Here is a 19,701-nt window from a genome sequence, read left to right on the forward strand (position 1 = left end):
CATTCAATAAGACAAATATTATACAACCTTGCAGGGAAAAAACAAGAGCCTCAAAGATGTACCCATGCTATCATGAAGCTGTCCAATTTAGCAGGCGGTGTGGCGGGTCATCCACGGCAGAATGGAAGACTACAGGTCCCAGCGCAACGACACAGGCTACGAAGCTTGAGCTGCCTGGTGCTCAACCACCTTCAACTCCATCCCGACCTATACTAACAACGACCACCCAAAATCCACCTCCCAACGAAGCTCTCCATCGCAACCCCCAACGCACAACTGTATTTGCTTCGCGCAATCTCACCGATCACACTCTACGCGGCGCTGCCAGAGCAGCTAATAATTCATCATGTTCAGAAACAACTACGATAACGATTCCGTTACCTTGTACGTCACTTGAGCTGTAAGCTCCATCCTGGCACCTTGAGCAAGCTGACTCTCCCCAAGCTCGCCCCAGGGCCGAATATTCCAGATCGAATACGCTGCTGAGGCAGTGAAGCAAGGTTCAGTCGTCGTCGGTATCGCCAGCAAGACCCATGCTGTTCTATGTGCTGTCAAGGTTCGACCATCTCCCTGCCCCTCCTTCCCATTCTTGTCCCATACGGGAGCTTTCGGCGTCAGTTTTTCTAACATGCACCTTCGTAGCGAAACGCAGAGGAACTCTCATCCTACCAGAAGAAGCTTTTCACTGTCGACGAACATGCCGGTATCGCCATCGCCGGTCTTACTTCCGATGCTCGCGTCCTCTCCAACTTCATGAAGCAGCAGTGTCTAGGTCACCGACTCACCTACGGCCGTGCCATTCCCCTCCGATCCCTTGTCGACATGATCGGTGAGAAGGCCCAGATGAACACTCAAATGTACGGAAAGCGACCTTATGGTGTTGGTCTGCTAGTTGCCGGTGTTGACGAGCGCGGTCCCCACCTGTTCGAGTTCCAGCCCTCAGGTATGACAGAGGAGATGCTTGCGTTTGCCATTGGCGCGCGAAGTCAAATGGCTCGAACATACCTTGAGCGCAACATCGACGAGTTCCCTGACTGCTCAAGGGAGGAGTTGGTCAAGCACGGTCTCAAGGCTCTGAAGGAGAGTTTGGTTCAGGACAAGGAGCTTACAGTAGAGAACCTTTCAGTCGGTGTAGTGGGCATCAACACAAAGGACGGCAAGAAGAAGGTCGAGCCGTTTAAGCTCTACGATGGATTCGAGGTACAGCCATGGATCGAGAGCGTTGGCGAGGGTCAAGGAGGTGCAGAGGAAGGCGAGGGTGAGGGCATGGATGTGGACAGCTAAACGTGTGACGAATGATGAAGCGGATACACGTGGCGTCGGGTTGCTAGCTAAATAGATCATGTACAATTACATGCTGCAAAGACAGCTTTTCATGGGTCTCACGTCTGGTCAGTCACAACAAAGCAGGTGGTTTGGGTCATCAGTCCGTCTATTTATGGAGCGCCAGTCTATCCTATCCTAGAAATGCGGAAACGAAGAAATATCCGTAAACACCGTTAAAACACCTGTTTGGTTCCGATTTCCAAATCCAACCCCGGATCCAGATCCAGCGCCTCAAACCAATCACTTACTGGCTGCCCCATTGAAGCTGATAGATGGCATCTGAAACCTTGTATTCGCGAAGAGCCTTGATTGCGCCTTCAGGAGTATCGGCGTTGACCAGGATGTTCTTGTTGGCAGGCTTTACAAACCCTTCCTCAGAAGCGCGATCCATCCACTGGACGATACCGTCCCAGTAGCCCTCGATGTTAAGTAGAACAATGCCGCGGTTATGGATTCCCAATTGGTTCCAGGTAGTTGTCTCAAAGATTTCCTCCATGGTACCAAATCCGCCACTCAAGCCGATGAAGCCACTGCCGGGACCACCAGCAAAAACCTCCTCAGCCATGAGCTTCTTTCGAGTATGCATATCCTTGACGACTGTCGTGCGACCATAGACAGACTCCTCCGGCACAATGTGGTTATGTTCGTTGACAGTTCCGTAGGTGCCATCTCGTTCAAACTTGACCAGAGCCTCAGGAATGATACCATGAACAGACTCAGGGCCATTGACGGCGCAAAGGCTCTTTGCCACCTCGCCCATAAGTCCGACAGTTCCTCCTCCATAAACTATTGTCCGGTGTTAGCCATGATGGGGTCATATCCGGAGGTCGGCGATTGGCGGCCCGCGATGGTATCGGTTGCAGTCGGACCGCCTCTCGTTGTGACTCACCTAGGTCAATATTGTTCTCGGCCATGGCTCTTCCAAGAGCACGAGCAGCTTCAATGTGAGCAGGACTCGCGCCAGGAGCAGCACCACAGTAGACGCAAATCTTGGTTCGAGGATGGCCGTTCTGTGAGGCAACGGCTGCCTGTGATGGGATGGTGCTGTCAGCAGTCATGATGGAGTTGTTTGCTGATTTGTTGTATTGTAAAGACTGTAGGTTGTGTGATATAGTATATATATAAAGAGGTTGTCTTTGAGAGGACTTGACTAAAAGAGTTGAAAAAGACTTGAGTTCGTATGGAGGAGGACTATTTATTATATAATAAGATGCGAACAATGACGGAGGCGGTTAATAATAGAACTCTTGTTTCGGTGAGTCTTATGTGGCGACCCAGAAGAATTCAACTCGAACTAAGAATATCCCAGATGAGTCAAACTTTGGAGCATAAATCGTGATTCAACAAGGAAAATAGAAACAAGAAAGAGTCAAGAGAATGAAAGTTTACGAGTTTATATAGTAGTCATATGAATAGCCCAGGAACTAGGTAGTTTAGGTAGTTGACCAACACAAACATCTGTCAATGGCCTATCGGGCTATTGATATGGAGCGACGGGAGCCACGTCTTCGAGGGGCTGCTTGCGGCCGTGCTCCATGCATTCATGTAAGTTGTGCCACTACAAACTGCCACTTCCGAGATATGTTACTGGACAATGCCATTGATGACTGAGGTCAGCTGGTCACCGGACGTGAGGCGTGTTCTAGCAGGATAGGGCGATCCCGAGCATGGCTTAGGTAGTTAGCTTGAATCTCGCATCGTGAGCATTGTCTTGAACATCATTGATGCGTTCAATGGCGGGGCCGTGATCTCCCCATGATGCACTGTATCTTAAACTCTTTTAGTGGACAAACGTGGCCAATCTCCGAGCCGACAACGGCCGCCGCAGTAGAACTAGAAGGTACAGGGGTACGTGTTCAGGTGGCCAATCGCTATTCGTTCGTGTCCACAGCACGTCAACGTCAACTATCATGGAGCCTGAAGTGGACTGCGAGGGGATTTCCAATTTCCATCCTTGGTCTCAGAACTCTGACCAACCAAACACGTCGCCTCAGGTGCATCAACCAACAACCTTGACTCTTAGTATCAAGGCGGTATCCTGCAGGTCTTCTTCAACCCATTGCACAACGTCTGCTATTCTCTGCAATTGAATCGAAGCAGACGCGATGGCAGAAGCTCAAGTCTTGCCTCCTCGTCAAGGCGAGCAGCAGCAAGGTGGCGGTGGTAGTGTAAGTCATCGCAAAGCAAGTTTCACATCATGACCATACACTAACATCGATTCTATGTAGGGTTTTAGCTTCAACAAGCTTCTCCTCGGCGGCGCCATCTACTTTGGCATCAATGCGGCCCTCAACTTGGCCTTGAAAAAGGACCAACGAGGGGTTACAGTCACCAATCCCGAGACTGGTGAAGCCGTTACAGTTCCTGGGAATGTCGAGGGTATCCCTCCTTTCCAACTTCGCCCGAAGGAACTCAACGAGGGTGCGACATACCGCAATATTCCAAAGAACATTGCGCCCATCTGGCCTCAGGATAGCCACGTCGATATTATCGTAACGCTCTCCCAGTCGTTCAACCCAGCGCCTATCTCGCAAGTTCCCGACGAATATCTCGTTTTGCAAGAGAAGGAGTTCCATCTTAGCAATAAGTCCGATAAGCGAACGATTGAGACCAGGTTCACGGTTCCTCCAGCTGTCCAGCATAATGGTACCCTCTGGGGCCATTTCTACATTGGCCTTCCTGGAAGTAATCTCGATCCTAAGCAGCCCGGATATGATACGTCCAAAGCCTACTACTTCACTTGGCCTCTAACACAATACCTTCCCAAGAAGAAGGTTGCGAAGACACGAAACTTGCTCGAGGATATCCCCAAGCATGAGGAGGAACCGGAAGAGGAGGAACCCACTGGACCTATTATTGCGAACTACTATCATCCTAATGCAAGCTTGTCCTTCGTTCCTGACCTGGGTGTCAAGGATTTCGCCACGATGGCCCCTCAGATGCGACAATACTTGCGCCTTGAGGCTACTGGTGCTCGAGACGGCTCTGGTCAACACGCCTGGTACTGTAAGTAGCAACAACTTATATGCCAATGACATGGCAACTAACATTGATAGACCCTGTTCTGTTCGTCAACACTTTTTGGCAATTGACAAACCAGATGACTCTCCTCAACGACACCGTCAAGGAACTTCCCCTGCGTATCGATCTTGGTAACCTGGCCAGCTGGCAGTTCCAGCTCATGTCTACGCTTGAGACCAACTCCAAGGAGTCTGCTCGACAGGCAGCATTTGGTGGCTCGCTCCCTGGTGGCGGTGACGGCACCGAGATCGAGATGATCAAGGAGGTATTCCTCGACTCTAACCCAATCTTGCTCGGCGTCACCATTGTAGTCAGTATCTTGCACATGATTCTCGAGACTCTCGCGTTCGGGTCCGATATTGCCCACTACCGCAAGAAGAAGGACAACGTTGGTATCTCAGTTCGTTCGATCTTGGCCAATGTTTTCATGCAAACGGTCATCTTCCTGTACCTCCTCGACAACTCTCAGAACACTAGCTGGATGATTCTGGGATCCCAAGTCGTTGGTATCGTCATTGAGTTCTGGAAGATCACCACTGTTGTCAACGTTCGCATTCGTCCTGGTGGACCAGGATCTGTCCTCCCTTACACTATCGCATTCGAGGACAAGCAAAAGTTGACCGAGACTGAAGAGAAGACTAAGGAGTACGATGAGATTGCTTTCAAGTACATGTACATTGCTGGCATTCCTCTGCTGATCGCATATGGCATTTACTCTCTCTATTATGACTCCCACAAGTCTTGGTATTCCTACATCATCACTACTTTGGTGGGATCTGTCTACGCTTACGGCTTCTTGATGATGGTTCCCTCACTGTATATCAACTACCGGCTGAAGAGTGTCGCCCATATGCCTGCCAAGGCCATGATGTACAAGTTTCTCAATACCTTCATCGACGATCTGTTTGCCTTTACCATCAAGATGCCTTTCTTGCACCGTTTGGCCACTCTTCGCGACGATGTTATCTTCTTCGTGTATCTTTACCAACGATGGGCTTACCGCATCGATTACAGCCGAGTCAACGAGTTTGGCCAGGGTGGAGAGGACGAGGCTGTTGACGACAAAGAGGCTAAGGAGAAGGCCAAGGACGTACTGGTCGAGGATGTCAAGGCCGAAGCCAAGACCAGTAGCGCGGATACTGGCAAGGCCAAGAAGCGGAAGTGAGTTACAGACGGCAATATGAGCCGAGGAAAGGCCCTTTGGTTTAGACTGCCGGGTTTAGTGTAGTCATAACTTTGATATCTATGTTGTAGTTGTAATCGGCCATTTTTAGTTGAATATCAGATACATAGGAATCAATACCGTCTGTGTACAACGAATGATCTTTCAGGACTCGTGTAATGAAACAATGTGATTCATATGAGGTGAGTCATTGTGATTACATTCATCTATGGCGCCATCTTTGACAATCCATTGACAAGCTTTCCTTGGCTCGAGTTAACTAATGGGCTAGCTTGAGCCTTGGTGTATGCCTCCTGCTTCGTAGCCCTACGAATATACGAAGCTACGAATGATCGATTTGGATGATAGGACAGAGAAACACCCTGGTCTCTAGGTACGGGACACCCGACAGGACGTTGCAATTTATGACCCACTAACGGGCGTCATAGCGGGTGGGTTACAAGGGACTTCAGTGCGGTTCCTTAGGTATTCCGTCATTTTGCGGAGGAACTCACCTCAGGGCAGCTTTTTGATTCAGCGTGTGTATCAATGGAAGCTGGCTGTTTCAGACTTGGGGGGTCCTCAGTGTCCACGATTCGTACATAACCCACCTACTTTTAGGTAAGGTAGGTGGTCATACCTACTAACCTAAGCAGCTAGAGACAACTCTCTTTTTAACCATATTTCCCTCCTTCTACATCCCCTGAAACTCTTCAATAGACGGTCTGAAGAATCAATCCTTGGAACCCCCAGTGTTTTTGTCTGCACAGCCTCGTCTTCACGAGGGTCACTTTGACAATAACGGAAAGGACCCTGAACAGAAGTGCTACAATCATTACGTACCTACCAATTGCTCAGCCTCACCTCATGCCTTCGGTTGCTTGGTTACATGAATACAACCAAGTTAGTAAATAAATAGCACAGCCGAACCCTCCCGTCCTGTGCGCCTTGTCTTGGAGCTCTTGTTACCTCTATCGTCACGTCGTCAAGCTTCCTTCAATAACCTCCCGTTCTCTCGAGCCGGGGGAGTCCGGTTCGAGCCGACAAAACCTCATGCGCCGCCCCCAATCGCATCAGTCCCTCGCCCCGCGACGACGCCGGTGATTGACATCTTTCTACTACTTCGAATCCATTGCTTTTTCTACTACGAATTATACCCTCCCACGAGACTTTGGGCTTACGTTATCCTCCCTCGACGCAACCCCGCGCCCTCTCAAGACTTGAGAGAAATCGCAAACCTTATCCTCGACACCGAATCATGAGCAGCGCTGACTCGGTCGGGTCATTGCTTGCGGCCATTGCGACTCTTTTATCTCAGGGATTGCGAATCCTCAGTTTGGCCGACAAGAGCCATTGGGGACCGGACGAGCACGAGCAAGTACACGCCTTTGCTTCTGCGCTGGATGAAGCCAAGAAGGACTTTCAAGAACTGGCGCCTTTGGTTAATGGACAGATATACTATGAAACCGACCGGAAACGTACGTATTTCCCGACGCAGGCATTCTTTTTGGCTTCCGACTTCTACAAATTTGAGTGACGGATCTGGTTACTGACTTATTCGCCAGATGAATCCATCGAAGAGCTGAGAGCTCTCAAGGCTCAATTTACAGCTCATATAGAACAGATACGAGATTGGAGTCGCTCAGGCGGCCCAATCAACCCAATATGGGTCCGCGAAACACATACTTTACAACGAAAATTACACAGAGCACAATGTCGAGCAGCACGTCGAATTTACAGTTCGGAAAAAGAAGGATCGGCAAGGTGTTTGGGAGCTTTCCTCGTCTACCGACAACAGCGACAGTGGACGCTAAATAAGACCGTGCCAGACGAGGCCGAGTACTCGAGAAGATATCGGGAGGAGCTACGCCTATGCAATACTATTGGGTCGTTTAAGCGATTTGGCGATCGAGATATTGCTTTCGTTTGCGACTATTGCGATGGTCACATAGTATGGGAGGATATTGAGAATATGCCCTCCATACGGACGTTCCAAGAAGCCGCCGCGTCTCCAATATTGACACTATCACCAACAATCGATAACCCTCACTGGCAAGCAACAGCGTTCACATTGTCTGGACATCAAGAGAAGCAGGTTGTATTTGCGCCCGTAGCCATCGCAAATCATATGGCACCACAGCCTCGGGATTGGCAGGCCGGCTTACTGTGTCCATATTGCGAAGTGGAATCAACAGAACCTCAAGAGCAGTATGACGACGAGGATGCATATCGACCAGATTTGGGCTATGAAGACATGGAGACATTTCAGGAACATCTTGAATGGCAACATACAGTGACGGCGCCAACCTCTCAAGCACAAGCGACTTCAAATAATTGCATAGTGATGTAGTTCAGAGCAAGCGGTCGGTTTTGGAACTTGTTAACAAAATAATGGTGTTTTTCTTGGTGATTTTGGGTAGAGTAGATGACATCTGGAGTTTGGAGTCTCATACGGTATGACCCAGGTGAGAGAGCATGGTTCAGGAGCAGCATTGAGGTTATGATTTAGCAAGAATTACCAAAGCCAGCGTGGATAGACGAATTGACTTAGTCATGAATGATCATACAAGTACACAACCCAGCAGAACCCCCTCTTGATATAAGGGACACAGCTTGGGTCTCATATACCCCTGAAATGTTGAATTGTAGCTTTCAAATTGCACACTCCCAGAGTAAAGTACAAGTGGCCAGACTTAGGTATTAGATGTATAAACAGAAATAGCTCGCTTGCATTTCTTAAAAGAACCGCCAATACAGGAAAAAGATGATGATGAACCCCAGAGCCGCAAATGGTCCGTACTGCTTTACCAGCAATTCCCAGTTGATTCGCACTGCAGCTCTCCTATACTTCTTGCTGTCATCACGCAGCCTCGAGCTGATCTCTCCCATGCGCTCCAGACTATCTCCACGGTAGAGCAAATCCTCAATGTTCTTGGTCATTACCTTTGTCACATCGCGCAGCTCGTCGTTAAGTTTATCGAGGTTAGCCGAGGCTCGGGAATCAGCGTAGGTGGTCTTCGTCTTTGAGATGAAGGTGTCAAACTCCATGAAGGCGTAGGGTCGCAGAGCGGGCGAGTGGACCTGAGATGATGGGTAGGTGGTTGTGAACTCGCGTGCGAGGTCGGCTAGGTAGGTAAAGGCAAGCTTTCGAGGGTACGAGGGAGCGCAGATGGCGAGGAAGACGATGTCCGAGTCGATGAGGTAGTGCAGCGTATGGTTGGGGGTCTCGATAGAGGCCTGGGACTCGGAGTTGCGTGTGAGCTTGCGCAGGACCTGGCGCACGTTCTGCTTGGTCTCTGCGAGAGTGGACTCGGCCTGTTGAGAGGGTTCGTAAGCATCATGTTGTGGTAAAGCTGAGTTGTGGAGAGTACCTGTTCATCATCGACTGAGGCACAGAGCATGAGGCCTTGTAGTGTGTTAGTATATATACTTATGGTGTTATAGAAGATACAACGTACCATCAAGCCTTGATATTTGCGTAGAGTAGATCATTGTAGCGGTTTGTGTGTAGAGTGCTGGGTAGCAGGGGAAAGTTGCGCCGGTCTACAGGTGGTTTTGTTTCTTTGGCTTGAAGACTTTCAGCTACCACTACGTGTCAAGAAAGACAGGCAATAGAGGGATGACGTCGAAGGGGCACGAGACTGAGCCACGCCAAGAATGGTCAAATACTATTTCGGCGATCGATCTGAGTTTCTCATAGGAGATTCTCTCAGCTTCTGACTTGCAATATCGCAGTTCGATCGTTTTGGCTGTTGGAGGATCTGTATGTATGATCGATGGTCAGTGGAGCTGGAGCTGGAGCTGGCGCATGACAGAGGTCCGTGCTGATAAGATAATGAACCAACTTGTCATTCCAGTTCAAGATGGTAGGTAATTTGTGATAATTGAAATTCGCATTCAAATATTCTTGTGGCTCATCGAGAAATACTTATTTTAGAGTAGGTATGTTTGCAAAGTAAACTCTATTCTTACTTGCTCTATCAAACGCCCCTGCTATCAATCTATAATTGATAGGTTCTATTAAAGGTCATTTAGGAACCTATAAACACTAATCGATCATCATGTCTCTACAACAGCAAAGGTCAAAGGTCATAATGCGTCAATTCTATATGGTAGAAGTCGTTTCTCGTCTCTATATCTCATCCTCCTCATCATCAAAGTCGTCCTCTCTACCCATTTCGTAAAGAATTCTTCCTCCTTCTCCTGCACCAATATCCGTTTGCGCATCAAAGTATGGCAACACAATGCCCTCTCGATCCTTTCGTTGCTTTTCTGTGAGCCCCAGATTGAATGTACTCTCAGGCTCCTCCTCTCCTTCGCCGGTCTCTCCACTGTCTGTTGGTGATGCGAACATTGGGTGATCTGTAAGCAAGCACACCCTGCCGGGTTGAGGCGCTGTAACCAATCCCTTGGAGCTGAGAATAAACTTTTCTGAAACAGTTCTTCCACTTCGTCGTCGTAGTTCCATATTAATAACAACTCCATTGCTGTCCTCATTCCGATCTTTGCCCTTCTCCCCAAGACCGACGAGCACTCCCTCACGATCTTCGTTCAAACCCCACTCTGGCTCCTGAATGCTCCTGTTTCGAGCCTTCTGACGCTCAATCTCTTGGTAAAGACTGGATAGCCTCAGGATAGCAGTAGCGAGGTGGCATAGTACAGTGAAAGGATGGGGTTCATACTCGCTGAACGACCTTGGCAGTACTATGGGTACATCATCATGGTACGTGGCAACGATAGAGACAGCTGGCGTGATGATGCTTGAGAGAAAGCTTGCCAGGGACTGAGGAGCGGCAGATGCCAAGGCGTTTAGTGAGTCGATAATCACAACGGCCCCTTGAGATAGTTAGCAACGAGATGACCTCCTCATATCATAACTCTGCTGGGCTTACTTTGAGTGGGCTTTCCCTTGTCCAAAAGAGGGTTGAAAGCAGGATAATGATTCAGCAAGTCTTTGCGCACTGTCTGGAGATCTCTGCCCGCAGCCTTGATGAAAACATCTGCGTCTTGTGGTTTCTTCAGCGTTACCAGCGAAAGGAAGATAACTTGTGTCTTTGCAATCTGGATTTGCCAAGTTAGCCATACTGGCTCTCATATTTTTAGGGGACTTTTTAATACCTTTGCTCTCGACACAAACTCGCTAAGAACTGGTCGCGCAGGTTGTTCAAGATTGTCTATCACGAGAGTGAGAGGACTTGCGCCGTCACGAAGGTTGAGGAGTTTCTGTAAGAGCAGCAGACTGTGCGATCGAGCATGGACATTCGAGGTCGGTGCCATCGTATGCCAGGGCACGGCTGAGGCCTGTACAAGCGCTGTATCGATGTTTTGTGTTCACGGTAAAGAATACGGTTGACTTTTCCGTTCTATGAAACCGGCAGATATATCTTCGTTAAGGCTGAGAAGATGAAATATTCTAATCAGCGCCTGGATCTTGCTTGTGGTGGATGTTGCTAAAATTCAGTGGGTCATCCGTCTAAGGTACCTATCCTCAGGGAACAAGAAAACATCAAACCTTGACTGAATACAAGGTATCAATATAAACTCAGCAAAAGGTATACTAAACTTATTCTAAACTCGTATTAAATTACTTAAATCTTTTTATTTTTTAGGGTCAAAATCCCGAGTTTTCTTCCCTCTCTTAGGGTATCTGCACTCCATATCCCGCTTTCATGTAGGTACAGTACCTAGGGATCAAGGGGACTTGCTTGGGAGGACTCCCATTTCATGACCTCAGTTCACAGATACATCATGTTCAAGTGTAGGAACCGAACTGGTAGGTAGCAAGTGCTCTCTAATGCTAAGTGCTCATCATAGGTCAAGAAAAAGAACGGTTGATTTACCTATGCAGAAAGAGAGTGTAGCAGAGAGACTACGATGCATTTTATCCCATACGGAAATACAGTATACTTAGGCCTTTGGGACTGTGCTGCGGACTGTGACGCAAGGTCCAAATGCACGCCTCAACTTAGTCTATAGGTAGGTAGGTAACTCAAGCAAGCCATGATAATGAAGTCAAAATAAAAGTAAACTTCCCGTGTCAAATTGCGGCGTAGTTCTATCATGGATGAATAATAACGCCCCAATCTCATTGCTTCGCTCTTCTACCCGCAGATTCTATCCTCAAGCAAGCTCATCCCTTGTATCGTCACCATCAATATCCATCATGGAGCCTTTTCGCTGTGCAATGGCCACGGATATAGGCCCTTCATGCGCTGGGTCACATCTTTGAAGTTCGTCAACCTCAGAGTCAATGTCGGGGTCGTCTTTCTTCTCCGAAGTGCTGTTCTTCATATTGATGTCCTCCTTCTTGTCGCTTTCATTCTTCACTGTCTCAGTGTCCTCCATTGTGACATCGCCTGCCTCTTTTGACACGGCAGGCCCTCGCTTTGTCTTGAGCTCTGGTGGTAGCTCGACGTCCCATTCATCTCTGAACTTGTTGTCCAGAAATTCGTCGAAATCGCCCATCTTGCGTCTCTCATGAGCTGCCCAAGCATGTGCTAGCCATTCGGGATCATGCCGCCCTTGGGCGATGTTTTCTGTGTAAGCAGCACAATCGTAGCGGAAACTGTCGTCGTTCATGAGTGATGCAAAATCTGAACAGGCATCCTCCATGCCAGGATTTAGAATGTGTTGGGAATCAGGGAACAGTGCCAGGATTTCCGCCTTCTCTTCTTTGTCAAGAACATCCCAGGCCATCGGATTCGACAATATGCTCTACTTTCGTTAGCGATCTTACCAAGTTACAAAAGACGGAGTGCCTTACTCTGAGATCAGCTGAAGCTAGGGGTGATTTAGGATCCGTCAGAATATTATCCGCGTTCCATTTCGACTTTTTAGGTGCTTTTTTCACGAGGACCCTCCGCTTGCCTTTGGCCATCTTCTTAGAGGTCGCCGGCGGGGTATCTTCTCGACTATTGGGCGAAGTCGAGGGCGAAGTCGAAGGCGAAGGCGAATCCAGCTGCTGGTCTGCTATGGTTGGGGTATCATGATCCTCATGGTCAGGGGGTGAGGAGAGGGGAGATGATGGCGGTTCGTCCTTTTGTGCTTCATTTGATTCGCCTCCATCGACGCTGACAGTAATAGTTTCTTCGTGTTTGTCGGCCATAGTTGTGAAACAGCAGAGACGATAAATAAGTCACAGCACAGACTGAGCTGAAGAAGGGCAATGCTGGAGAAAATACTTCGTACTTGTCGCTCGTTGATGGAATGTAGCAGAATCACAAGAGTTCCATGAGCATCGAGATTGAAAGAAGAGAGAAAAATACTTTCGATATAAATTTTATTTGAAACACCTTCAAGTTGCTTCTTGAAGGTGGCCTTGAAGGAGATTCAAAGCGACATGGTGGACGTCTAGGGTAAGCCGCTCTCGGCAGCTGCTTCGCTTTTGCGGTCCTACCTCTGCAGCTGACAAAGGCCTTGACTATTAGTTAGTTACACGGGAGCCATTTGCTATCAAGTTTGTTTCTTATCTTTTCTTTATTTTCATTTTATCCAAAAGAATCTGGCCGTTGCCGAGATGATGGATAAAGTTTATATAGCTCCGTTTTCGGCAGTCAATCGTCACATCAGCTCAGGACCCCCAAACTCTTGGGGTCAACCATCCCACGCGCGGCATCGAACCCCTCACTGATCAACACGGAAACCCGGCCATGCACATAGAGCTTTGTCCCCGCTATCGACGGATAAAAGCAAAAGGCAGAGGATAAAATGCGTGGTCCTGGTGCCGTGGCCCGCAGGTGGCATGCATGAGCTGCGGGTAAGCTATGAGCTCAGTGTCAATATATATCTCTGCTTGATCCTTTGCTCCATCCCTGCTACTCAATGAATATTGGCAGTTGACTTCAAGCTACACCATTCGACAAAACACAATGGCGCCTAACCAACCCCTTTGTCTTGGATACAATGGGATACATCCCTTTTCCAAGGTTGAGATTAAGGATCGTGCGTCTGTTCAAGAGCTCCTTCGCACTGTTCTTGATCCTCTAGAGCCATTCTTCTCCCCCCAAAAAGCCCGTGTCAAGTGTCCCGGTGCAACAGCAGTCAGATTCGACCAGACTGCTTCAGAAGTTGAAGGAATTTGCCGTCCGCTCTGGGGCTTGGCTGCTTTACTGGCAGGTGGTGGTGATTACGAGGGGAAGGAATTGTGGATTCAGGGTATCAAGTCAGGGACTGATCCAGAAAACCCCGAGTACTGGGGTTATCCTCAGGACAATGACCAAAGAATGGTTGAGATGTGTCCCCTAGGTAGGTCTTCCCATGCGAAGTCTCATCATGATGGACAACTGACGGCTTGTTAGGCTGGGCGTTGGCTGTTGTCCCCGAGTTTTGGAGCAGCCTTTCTAACAAGGAGAAGAGTAATGTTGAGACATGGCTAGGAAATTCAATCAATGAGAAGAAGTCAGCTCTCGACAATACACCCCAATAATTCATTGGCTAATAGTCCCGCAGTATGCCCAACACTAATTGGTTATGGTTCCGTGTATTTGCCAACCTGGGGCTAAAGAAGAACGGCGGCAAATTCTCCCAGGAAAGACTTGACAGCGACATTGAGCACCTCGAAACGTTTTATCGGGGAGGAGGCTGGTCTAACGATGGACCAGAGGGCATCCATCGTAAGTTTGGCATCGCAATATCTTGGTCCTGACTGACACGCGCCAGAAATGGACTATTACTCGTCAAGTTTCGCAATCCAGCTACTTCAGCTATTGTACGCCAAGTTAGCAGGGGAAGAGGACCCAAAGCGGGCAGAAGAATTCAAGAGGCGAGCACAACAGGTCGCTCTGGACTTGATCCATTACTTTGACGATGAAGGCAGAGCCATTCCTTATGGCCGAAGCGTAGGCTACCGGTTTGCCATGGTTTCTTTCTGGGGAGCGCTGGCCCATGCCGATGTTGAGTTACCTGCACCGCTGACCTGGGGCATGGTGAAAGGAGTTGTGTTTCGTCACTTGCGTTGGTGGCAGACCCAAGGTGATATCTGGACGTCAAGTGGTACACTGTCGATTGGGTATTCTTACCCAAATATGTATGTAAGTATTGTTCCTCCCTGTACGCTGCTGACCACAACTGACGAAACTAGATGGCGGAGAACTATAACAGCCCCGGAAGCCCCGTAAGAGTCACATAGGTTGACAATTCATGACAAGTTTGCTAATAGGAACTCTTAGTACTGGGCATGCCTAGCATTTATGTGCCTGGCAACACCAGAAGATCACCCTTTCTGGACATCCGACGAAGAGTCAACCAGTGGTGTAATCCCCAAGATGAAAGCTCTGAACCAACCGGGTCATATTATGAGGTAGATACCACCTTATATGTATATCCATGGGAGACTGACGTTAGTACAGTTACTTTGGCGGCCACTGCATGCTTCTGTCGTCAGGACAAGCTTGCAGCTACCCAATGAAAGGAACCCATGCCAAATACGGCGGGTTTGCTTACAGCAGTGCATATGGATACTCGGTACCCCCTGGTCTATTTTCTCTAGAGCAGTATGCACTGGCATCGCAACTGGGGCTCTCGGATGATGGGGGCGAGTACTGGAAGACCCGAAGGCTTTGCGAGTATGCGGGGATCGAAGACCGAGAAGGCACCCCAGTCCTCGTCTCGATTTGGAAGCCTTTCCCAGATGTCACAATTCGCACCATCTTAATCCCTTCACAAGAAGAAACCCCCAATTGGCATCTTCGAGTTCATCATATCAAGAGTGGCCGTGAGGTCATGACGGCGGATGGCTCCTTTGCTATTTCCAATGTTAACTCAACCAATGGACGATATCTTGGACCATACGATGAAACAAAGCACGAGGGAACATATCCCAAGATCATTGGCAATTACGATCTTAAGACACCTGATGGTTGGGCAAGCGGAAAGTCGGGGGCTTTTGCAGTATCGAAAGGCGCTGTCGGCATCAAAGCTTTAGAACCTGCGGAACAACGTCAGGCTATGCTGGTTAATGCGGACCCGAACTCGAACTTGGTTGAAAGCAGAAGCACAATTCCAACTCTGCAACATACTATCAAAGCTGGCGAGTCGGTCTGGTATGTCTCTGCTATATATGCCAAGCCCTCGGGGGTTGGGGTGAACAAAGAAAGCTATCTCGATGGATGGGCCAAGACTCCTCTCATTCCTGGCTGGCTAGAGAAAGAGATGAATGCTTAACCCCAAATGCCAGGACAAGAGGTAAGCTTGATTGGAAGGAATTAGATGGAGGACACGGGATTTGAAAGATCCCATCAATCAAAGCATCATATTACCTTCTCCTCATCTGAAGTCCTGCTCCCCGCTTCGCCTATGCCTGCTTTGCGGGGAGGGCCTGCAGCTTGTTCCAAATCTTGGCACAGAATGATTCCCAGAGTAGATTGATCAGTCTTGGAAGCTTGGCTGTTGAGGCTGAGGTGATCACATCCGTTCATTTCAACACGATATAACCTTAAAAGAAAGCTCCGCATTCGCCCATAGCTTAAAGCCTTAAGTTGACTAGAGGCTAGACTCATGTGCGATCCCCGCCGGAGAGACTCAGTTCCACGTATCAGGTCATTGAGGCGATCACAACTCTCCCCAACACCCATGTCATCATCAATCGACTTCAGCCGGCGGACGCCCCAGATGGAGAGCTATCAGTGGAGCTTCTCTCCACAACCCCAGGATTCACGCGGCAGCCTCTGTCACTCCCCCGCATGTTGGCGAGAATGATCAGAGACGCCCGCATGTGACTTGTCAAGGGCTCTGTGACATGTTGGATGAATCTACGGATACGGTGCCCCCAAAGTTCATCTCGGATTCCTCTCAGCGGCGTCTGGGCATTTCGCAACATTGGGGTACGTTGCTTCTCCCGCGCTTGATAGCGCAGCCACTTTTCGACGACAGGTGAACGTCGATTCGTGGACTTTTTTATCCGCCGAGATCTTTAGACAAAGCGAACCAATTCTTGCGCGTATGGATATATGGTTATTCTATTGTCTCCGCTTTGGACTGGCGGACTCACTATGTTGATCCTCGCTGATAGATGGTGTTTTGAGCCTCTGGACGAGCATCGAAAGAGCTTGTAGGGCTATAGCTTGGACGAGTGCTGGTAATATCAATGCGAAACAGGATATTGACAAGGGTTGCGGTTTCATTCGGATGTGAGTTTGCGTCGTCTGTCTTAGTCTGTGCCTCTAATTTGCACAAAGAGGCAACGCTTCGAACCCTCCTCAACACAACCCGTGCAATTGACATGGGGAGATTCTATCTTACACCAATAAGGCCGATGCGCCGATATTGGGGGTGAGAGTTGTCTTGATGTGACCCCAGACTTGGCTGTCACTGGTCGTTGGTCGATCAGTTTCGGATGGTGGTGTCTAGGGGAGCTTGATAGCTCGTGTCGACTACAACACTGGACCTCGAGCTTAGCCGGACGATCATTTAATATCCTGCGAGCTCCCCTCGAGATTCTGATTTCCTCTTCAGAGATCACACCACAATCAACTATTGGTGCCTTTCGACTTTGAGCTTGCCTTTGAATATATTGACAGCTCCACCTCTTGTTTCGACTCTAAATCCGGAGAAACAAGCTTAAATTTAAAGCATACCCTCTATTGTTTCTTAGCTTGGAAGCCCACTCCCATCTCAACGATCCTCGGCTATCGCCACTCAAGCCCCCCCCCCAATAATTCCTTGTCTTGCAAGACCGCAATCATGGGTCTCGCGGGCATCCTCAAGAAGGTCATTCGCAATGATGCGATGAAGACTGACCCCGGGGAGATTTACAACTGGCGTGTCTTCGCCATCGTCGCCGGCTCATGCTTTGGAGGCATGTTGTTTGGTTGGGACACTGGAGCTATCGGCGGTGTCCTTGCCATGAAGGCCACACAGGAGCGATTCAACTATACTCCTGAGGCCAAGGTTACACTTGACCAGAACATTGTCTCTACCCTCCAGGCTGGTTGCTTTGCTGCTTGTTTCTTCACTTCGTTCTTTACTGAGAAGTTTGGTCGACGATGGTGTCTCGTCGGAACCGGCATAGTAACCACTGTCGGTGTTATTCTTCAGGCTGCCTCTACTGCTAATGGTTCTCTTCCCCTCATGTACGTTGGTCGCTTTGTTGGCGGTCTGGGTGTCGGAGCTGCTTCGTCCTTGGTGCCCCTTTACGTGTCTGAATGTGCACCTCGAGCTATCCGTGGTGGTTTGACCTGTAAGTCCAATTTCCTTCTTCGCAAGTCTATGAAGGCTGTTGCTAACTTTATATAGCTTTTTATCAGCTATTCATCGTTACTGGTGTCATGCTTTCGTTCTGGTAAGCTAGAACTGGTGATATCGTTCTATGAAATCAGCCTAACATAACAACAGGGTCAACTATGGTGCTCTTCTCCACCTCAAGGCTCCCACGGTCTACGCTCTGCCCCTAGCTCTCCAGGCTCTTCCCGCCGTGTAAGAATCAATGTTACGATATCAAAGAGTATATACTGACCGGCTCTAGCCTCCTGATCACTTGCATGTTGCTGGCCCCTGAAAGGTGGGACATGTCGATTCCATATAAAAAGGAGATCTTCGCTAACAGTGAACAGCCCTCGATGGTGTGCCCGTAAGGATGACTGGGAACGTGCCAAGTCTATTCTCATCAGTCTTCGCATGTAAGTCAATTTTGAACTGAAACAGACACAATTAAATAACATGGCTTCTTGTAGGCTTCCCGAGGACCACGAGTATGTCCAGGCTGAGCTTCAGGAGATGTCTGCTCAGCTTGAAGCTGAGAAGCGATTGACTGGCGACGCCTCTGCCTCAACTCTCTGGAAGGAACTCGTCACCATTCCCGGTAACCGAAAGCGAGCTATCATTTCTGTTCTGCTCATGATCTGTCAACAAATGACTGGTGTTAACGCCGTCAACTATTACGCTCCTCAGATCTTCCAATCTCTGGGTATGACTGGTACAACCGTCTCACTCTTTGCCACTGGTGTCTATGGTATCGTCAAGGTCTTGGGCTGTGCCACTTTCCTCATTTTCTGTGCCGACTCTCTCGGTCGGCGACGCAGTCTTCTATGGACCAGTGCTGCTCAGGCTTTTACAATGTACATCATCGGTATCTATGGCCGTGTCGAGCCTCCTGTTGCTGGACAAGGCATCTCTGCTTTTGGATACGTTGCCATTGTTTGCATTTACCTCTGGGCTGCTCTCTTCCAGTTCGGTTGGGGACCTTGCTGCTGGATTCTCGTCTCTGAGATTCCCACCGCTCGTCTTCGAGCTCTGAATGTCGCCATCGGTGCCGCTACTCAGTGGCTGTTCAACTTTATCATTGCCCGAACTGTCCTGACCATGCAAAAGACCATGGGACCTGCAGGCTACGTAAGTATTCGATACAATCATCGTGACGAATTTGAGATAGCTAATAAAAACTTGACAGGGTATGTTCTTCATGTTCGGCAGTTTCGATCTTCTCATGGGTATCTTTGTCTGGTTCTTCGTTCCCGAGACCAAGGGTCTCAGTCTGGAGCAGATGGACGAGCTCTTTGGCGTTGGCGACCTTCACAGCAAGCTCGATGCCGAGGGTCCTGAGGGCGCCCGCACGCCCAGCATCCGGGAAGAAGTTGCCGACATCAAGAACACCAAGCTCTAAGGTTAACGCCAAGGTTTAATGAATCGGTGGACCAAGGGAGATGTGATCAGGGGGTGAAATCTAATTCAAGATCAAGTTTGATGAGTTTGGCTGAGAATGATATCCGTTATAGTTATCCCTAGCAGTCTGCGGGCACAATACATGTATGTACCAAGTTGCAGCGATACCTGAATGAGTTATCACCGTCAGAAGAATATTGCAAGCTTTCTGTGCCTGGTTCAAAAGTAACTTCCGGTTAAATGCAACAATCTTAGCGAGCTAACTACGGCACACACATATTGACTTTGTAAATTATCCGGCAGACTGTCCCCAATTGCTAACACTTGCGCCGACGCGTTGTAAAAATCCGATTGGCTCTGTCCTTACGACTCATGCAGAAGATGTTATCACAAATCAAGGAGGAGAGAAATGTCAAAGGGAACCGAGCTGAGCTAGTGACGGACCGCGTTTCAAGATCAAAGTATATCTTCGAGATCGCAACGGTGTGTGAGACGGTAATACCAAACATCCAATATCTCACGTATCACCTATCCTCGTGCAGTGGAATCGACCCGATAGGCCAGCAGCAACAGGTCACAGTGAGGTCACTGAGGTG

General features: G+C 48.9%; 9 protein-coding genes across 9 annotated transcripts; 5 read left to right on the top strand and 4 right to left on the bottom strand.

Moving 5' to 3' along the window:
* Positions 1 to 346: 346 nt before the first annotated feature.
* On the top strand, positions 347 to 1,284 carry FTJAE_7 (proteasome component C2; the record flags this gene model as incomplete). Its single annotated transcript, XM_037353669.1, has 3 exons — positions 347 to 384; positions 445 to 556; positions 643 to 1,284. The coding sequence occupies 3 exons, from the start codon at positions 347 to 349 to the stop codon at positions 1,282 to 1,284; spliced, it is 792 nt and encodes a 263-aa protein (XP_037212861.1).
* Positions 1,285 to 1,570: 286 nt separating this feature from the next.
* FTJAE_8 (Rossmann fold nucleotide-binding protein) lies at positions 1,571 to 2,384 on the bottom strand (the record flags this gene model as incomplete). The annotated part of the gene is made up of 2 exons (XM_037354769.1): positions 1,571 to 2,112; positions 2,216 to 2,384. The coding sequence occupies 2 exons, from the start codon at positions 2,382 to 2,384 to the stop codon at positions 1,571 to 1,573; spliced, it is 711 nt and encodes a 236-aa protein (XP_037212862.1).
* Positions 2,385 to 3,431: 1,047 nt separating this feature from the next.
* On the top strand, positions 3,432 to 5,512 carry FTJAE_9 (cleft lip and palate transmembrane 1 (CLPTM1); the record flags this gene model as incomplete). The annotated part of the gene is made up of 3 exons (XM_037355874.1): positions 3,432 to 3,494; positions 3,555 to 4,332; positions 4,383 to 5,512. 3 exons carry the CDS (start codon positions 3,432 to 3,434, stop codon positions 5,510 to 5,512), a joined length of 1,971 nt encoding a protein of 656 aa, XP_037212863.1.
* A 1,255-nt stretch (positions 5,513 to 6,767) lies between these two features.
* FTJAE_10 (uncharacterized protein) lies at positions 6,768 to 7,859 on the top strand (the record flags this gene model as incomplete). Its single annotated transcript, XM_037342798.1, has 2 exons — positions 6,768 to 6,987; positions 7,075 to 7,859. 2 exons carry the CDS (start codon positions 6,768 to 6,770, stop codon positions 7,857 to 7,859), a joined length of 1,005 nt encoding a protein of 334 aa, XP_037212864.1.
* A 386-nt stretch (positions 7,860 to 8,245) lies between these two features.
* FTJAE_11 (transport sec22) lies at positions 8,246 to 9,001 on the bottom strand (the record flags this gene model as incomplete). The annotated part of the gene is made up of 3 exons (XM_037343896.1): positions 8,246 to 8,824; positions 8,881 to 8,915; positions 8,968 to 9,001. 3 exons carry the CDS (start codon positions 8,999 to 9,001, stop codon positions 8,246 to 8,248), a joined length of 648 nt encoding a protein of 215 aa, XP_037212865.1.
* A 640-nt stretch (positions 9,002 to 9,641) lies between these two features.
* FTJAE_12 (elongator complex 5) lies at positions 9,642 to 10,786 on the bottom strand (the record flags this gene model as incomplete). The annotated part of the gene is made up of 3 exons (XM_037345002.1): positions 9,642 to 10,345; positions 10,402 to 10,570; positions 10,628 to 10,786. 3 exons carry the CDS (start codon positions 10,784 to 10,786, stop codon positions 9,642 to 9,644), a joined length of 1,032 nt encoding a protein of 343 aa, XP_037212866.1.
* An 843-nt stretch (positions 10,787 to 11,629) lies between these two features.
* Positions 11,630 to 12,614, bottom strand: FTJAE_13 (uncharacterized protein; the record flags this gene model as incomplete). The annotated part of the gene is made up of 2 exons (XM_037346097.1): positions 11,630 to 12,223; positions 12,273 to 12,614. 2 exons carry the CDS (start codon positions 12,612 to 12,614, stop codon positions 11,630 to 11,632), a joined length of 936 nt encoding a protein of 311 aa, XP_037212867.1.
* Positions 12,615 to 13,377: 763 nt separating this feature from the next.
* Positions 13,378 to 15,670, top strand: FTJAE_14 (uncharacterized protein; the record flags this gene model as incomplete). Its single annotated transcript, XM_037347193.1, has 7 exons — positions 13,378 to 13,753; positions 13,807 to 13,906; positions 13,958 to 14,121; positions 14,168 to 14,538; positions 14,589 to 14,621; positions 14,677 to 14,807; positions 14,857 to 15,670. 7 exons carry the CDS (start codon positions 13,378 to 13,380, stop codon positions 15,668 to 15,670), a joined length of 1,989 nt encoding a protein of 662 aa, XP_037212868.1.
* A 1,518-nt stretch (positions 15,671 to 17,188) lies between these two features.
* On the top strand, positions 17,189 to 19,106 carry FTJAE_15 (quinate transport; the record flags this gene model as incomplete). Its single annotated transcript, XM_037347595.1, has 7 exons — positions 17,189 to 17,684; positions 17,741 to 17,786; positions 17,840 to 17,920; positions 17,970 to 18,005; positions 18,058 to 18,123; positions 18,178 to 18,835; positions 18,894 to 19,106. The coding sequence occupies 7 exons, from the start codon at positions 17,189 to 17,191 to the stop codon at positions 19,104 to 19,106; spliced, it is 1,596 nt and encodes a 531-aa protein (XP_037212869.1).
* Between the last annotated feature and the right edge of the window lie 595 nt (positions 19,107 to 19,701).

Source organism: Fusarium tjaetaba (assembly GCF_013396195.1).
Source record: "Fusarium tjaetaba strain NRRL 66243 chromosome Unknown NRRL66243_c0000001, whole genome shotgun sequence".
NCBI lineage: Eukaryota > Fungi > Ascomycota > Sordariomycetes > Hypocreales > Nectriaceae > Fusarium > Fusarium tjaetaba.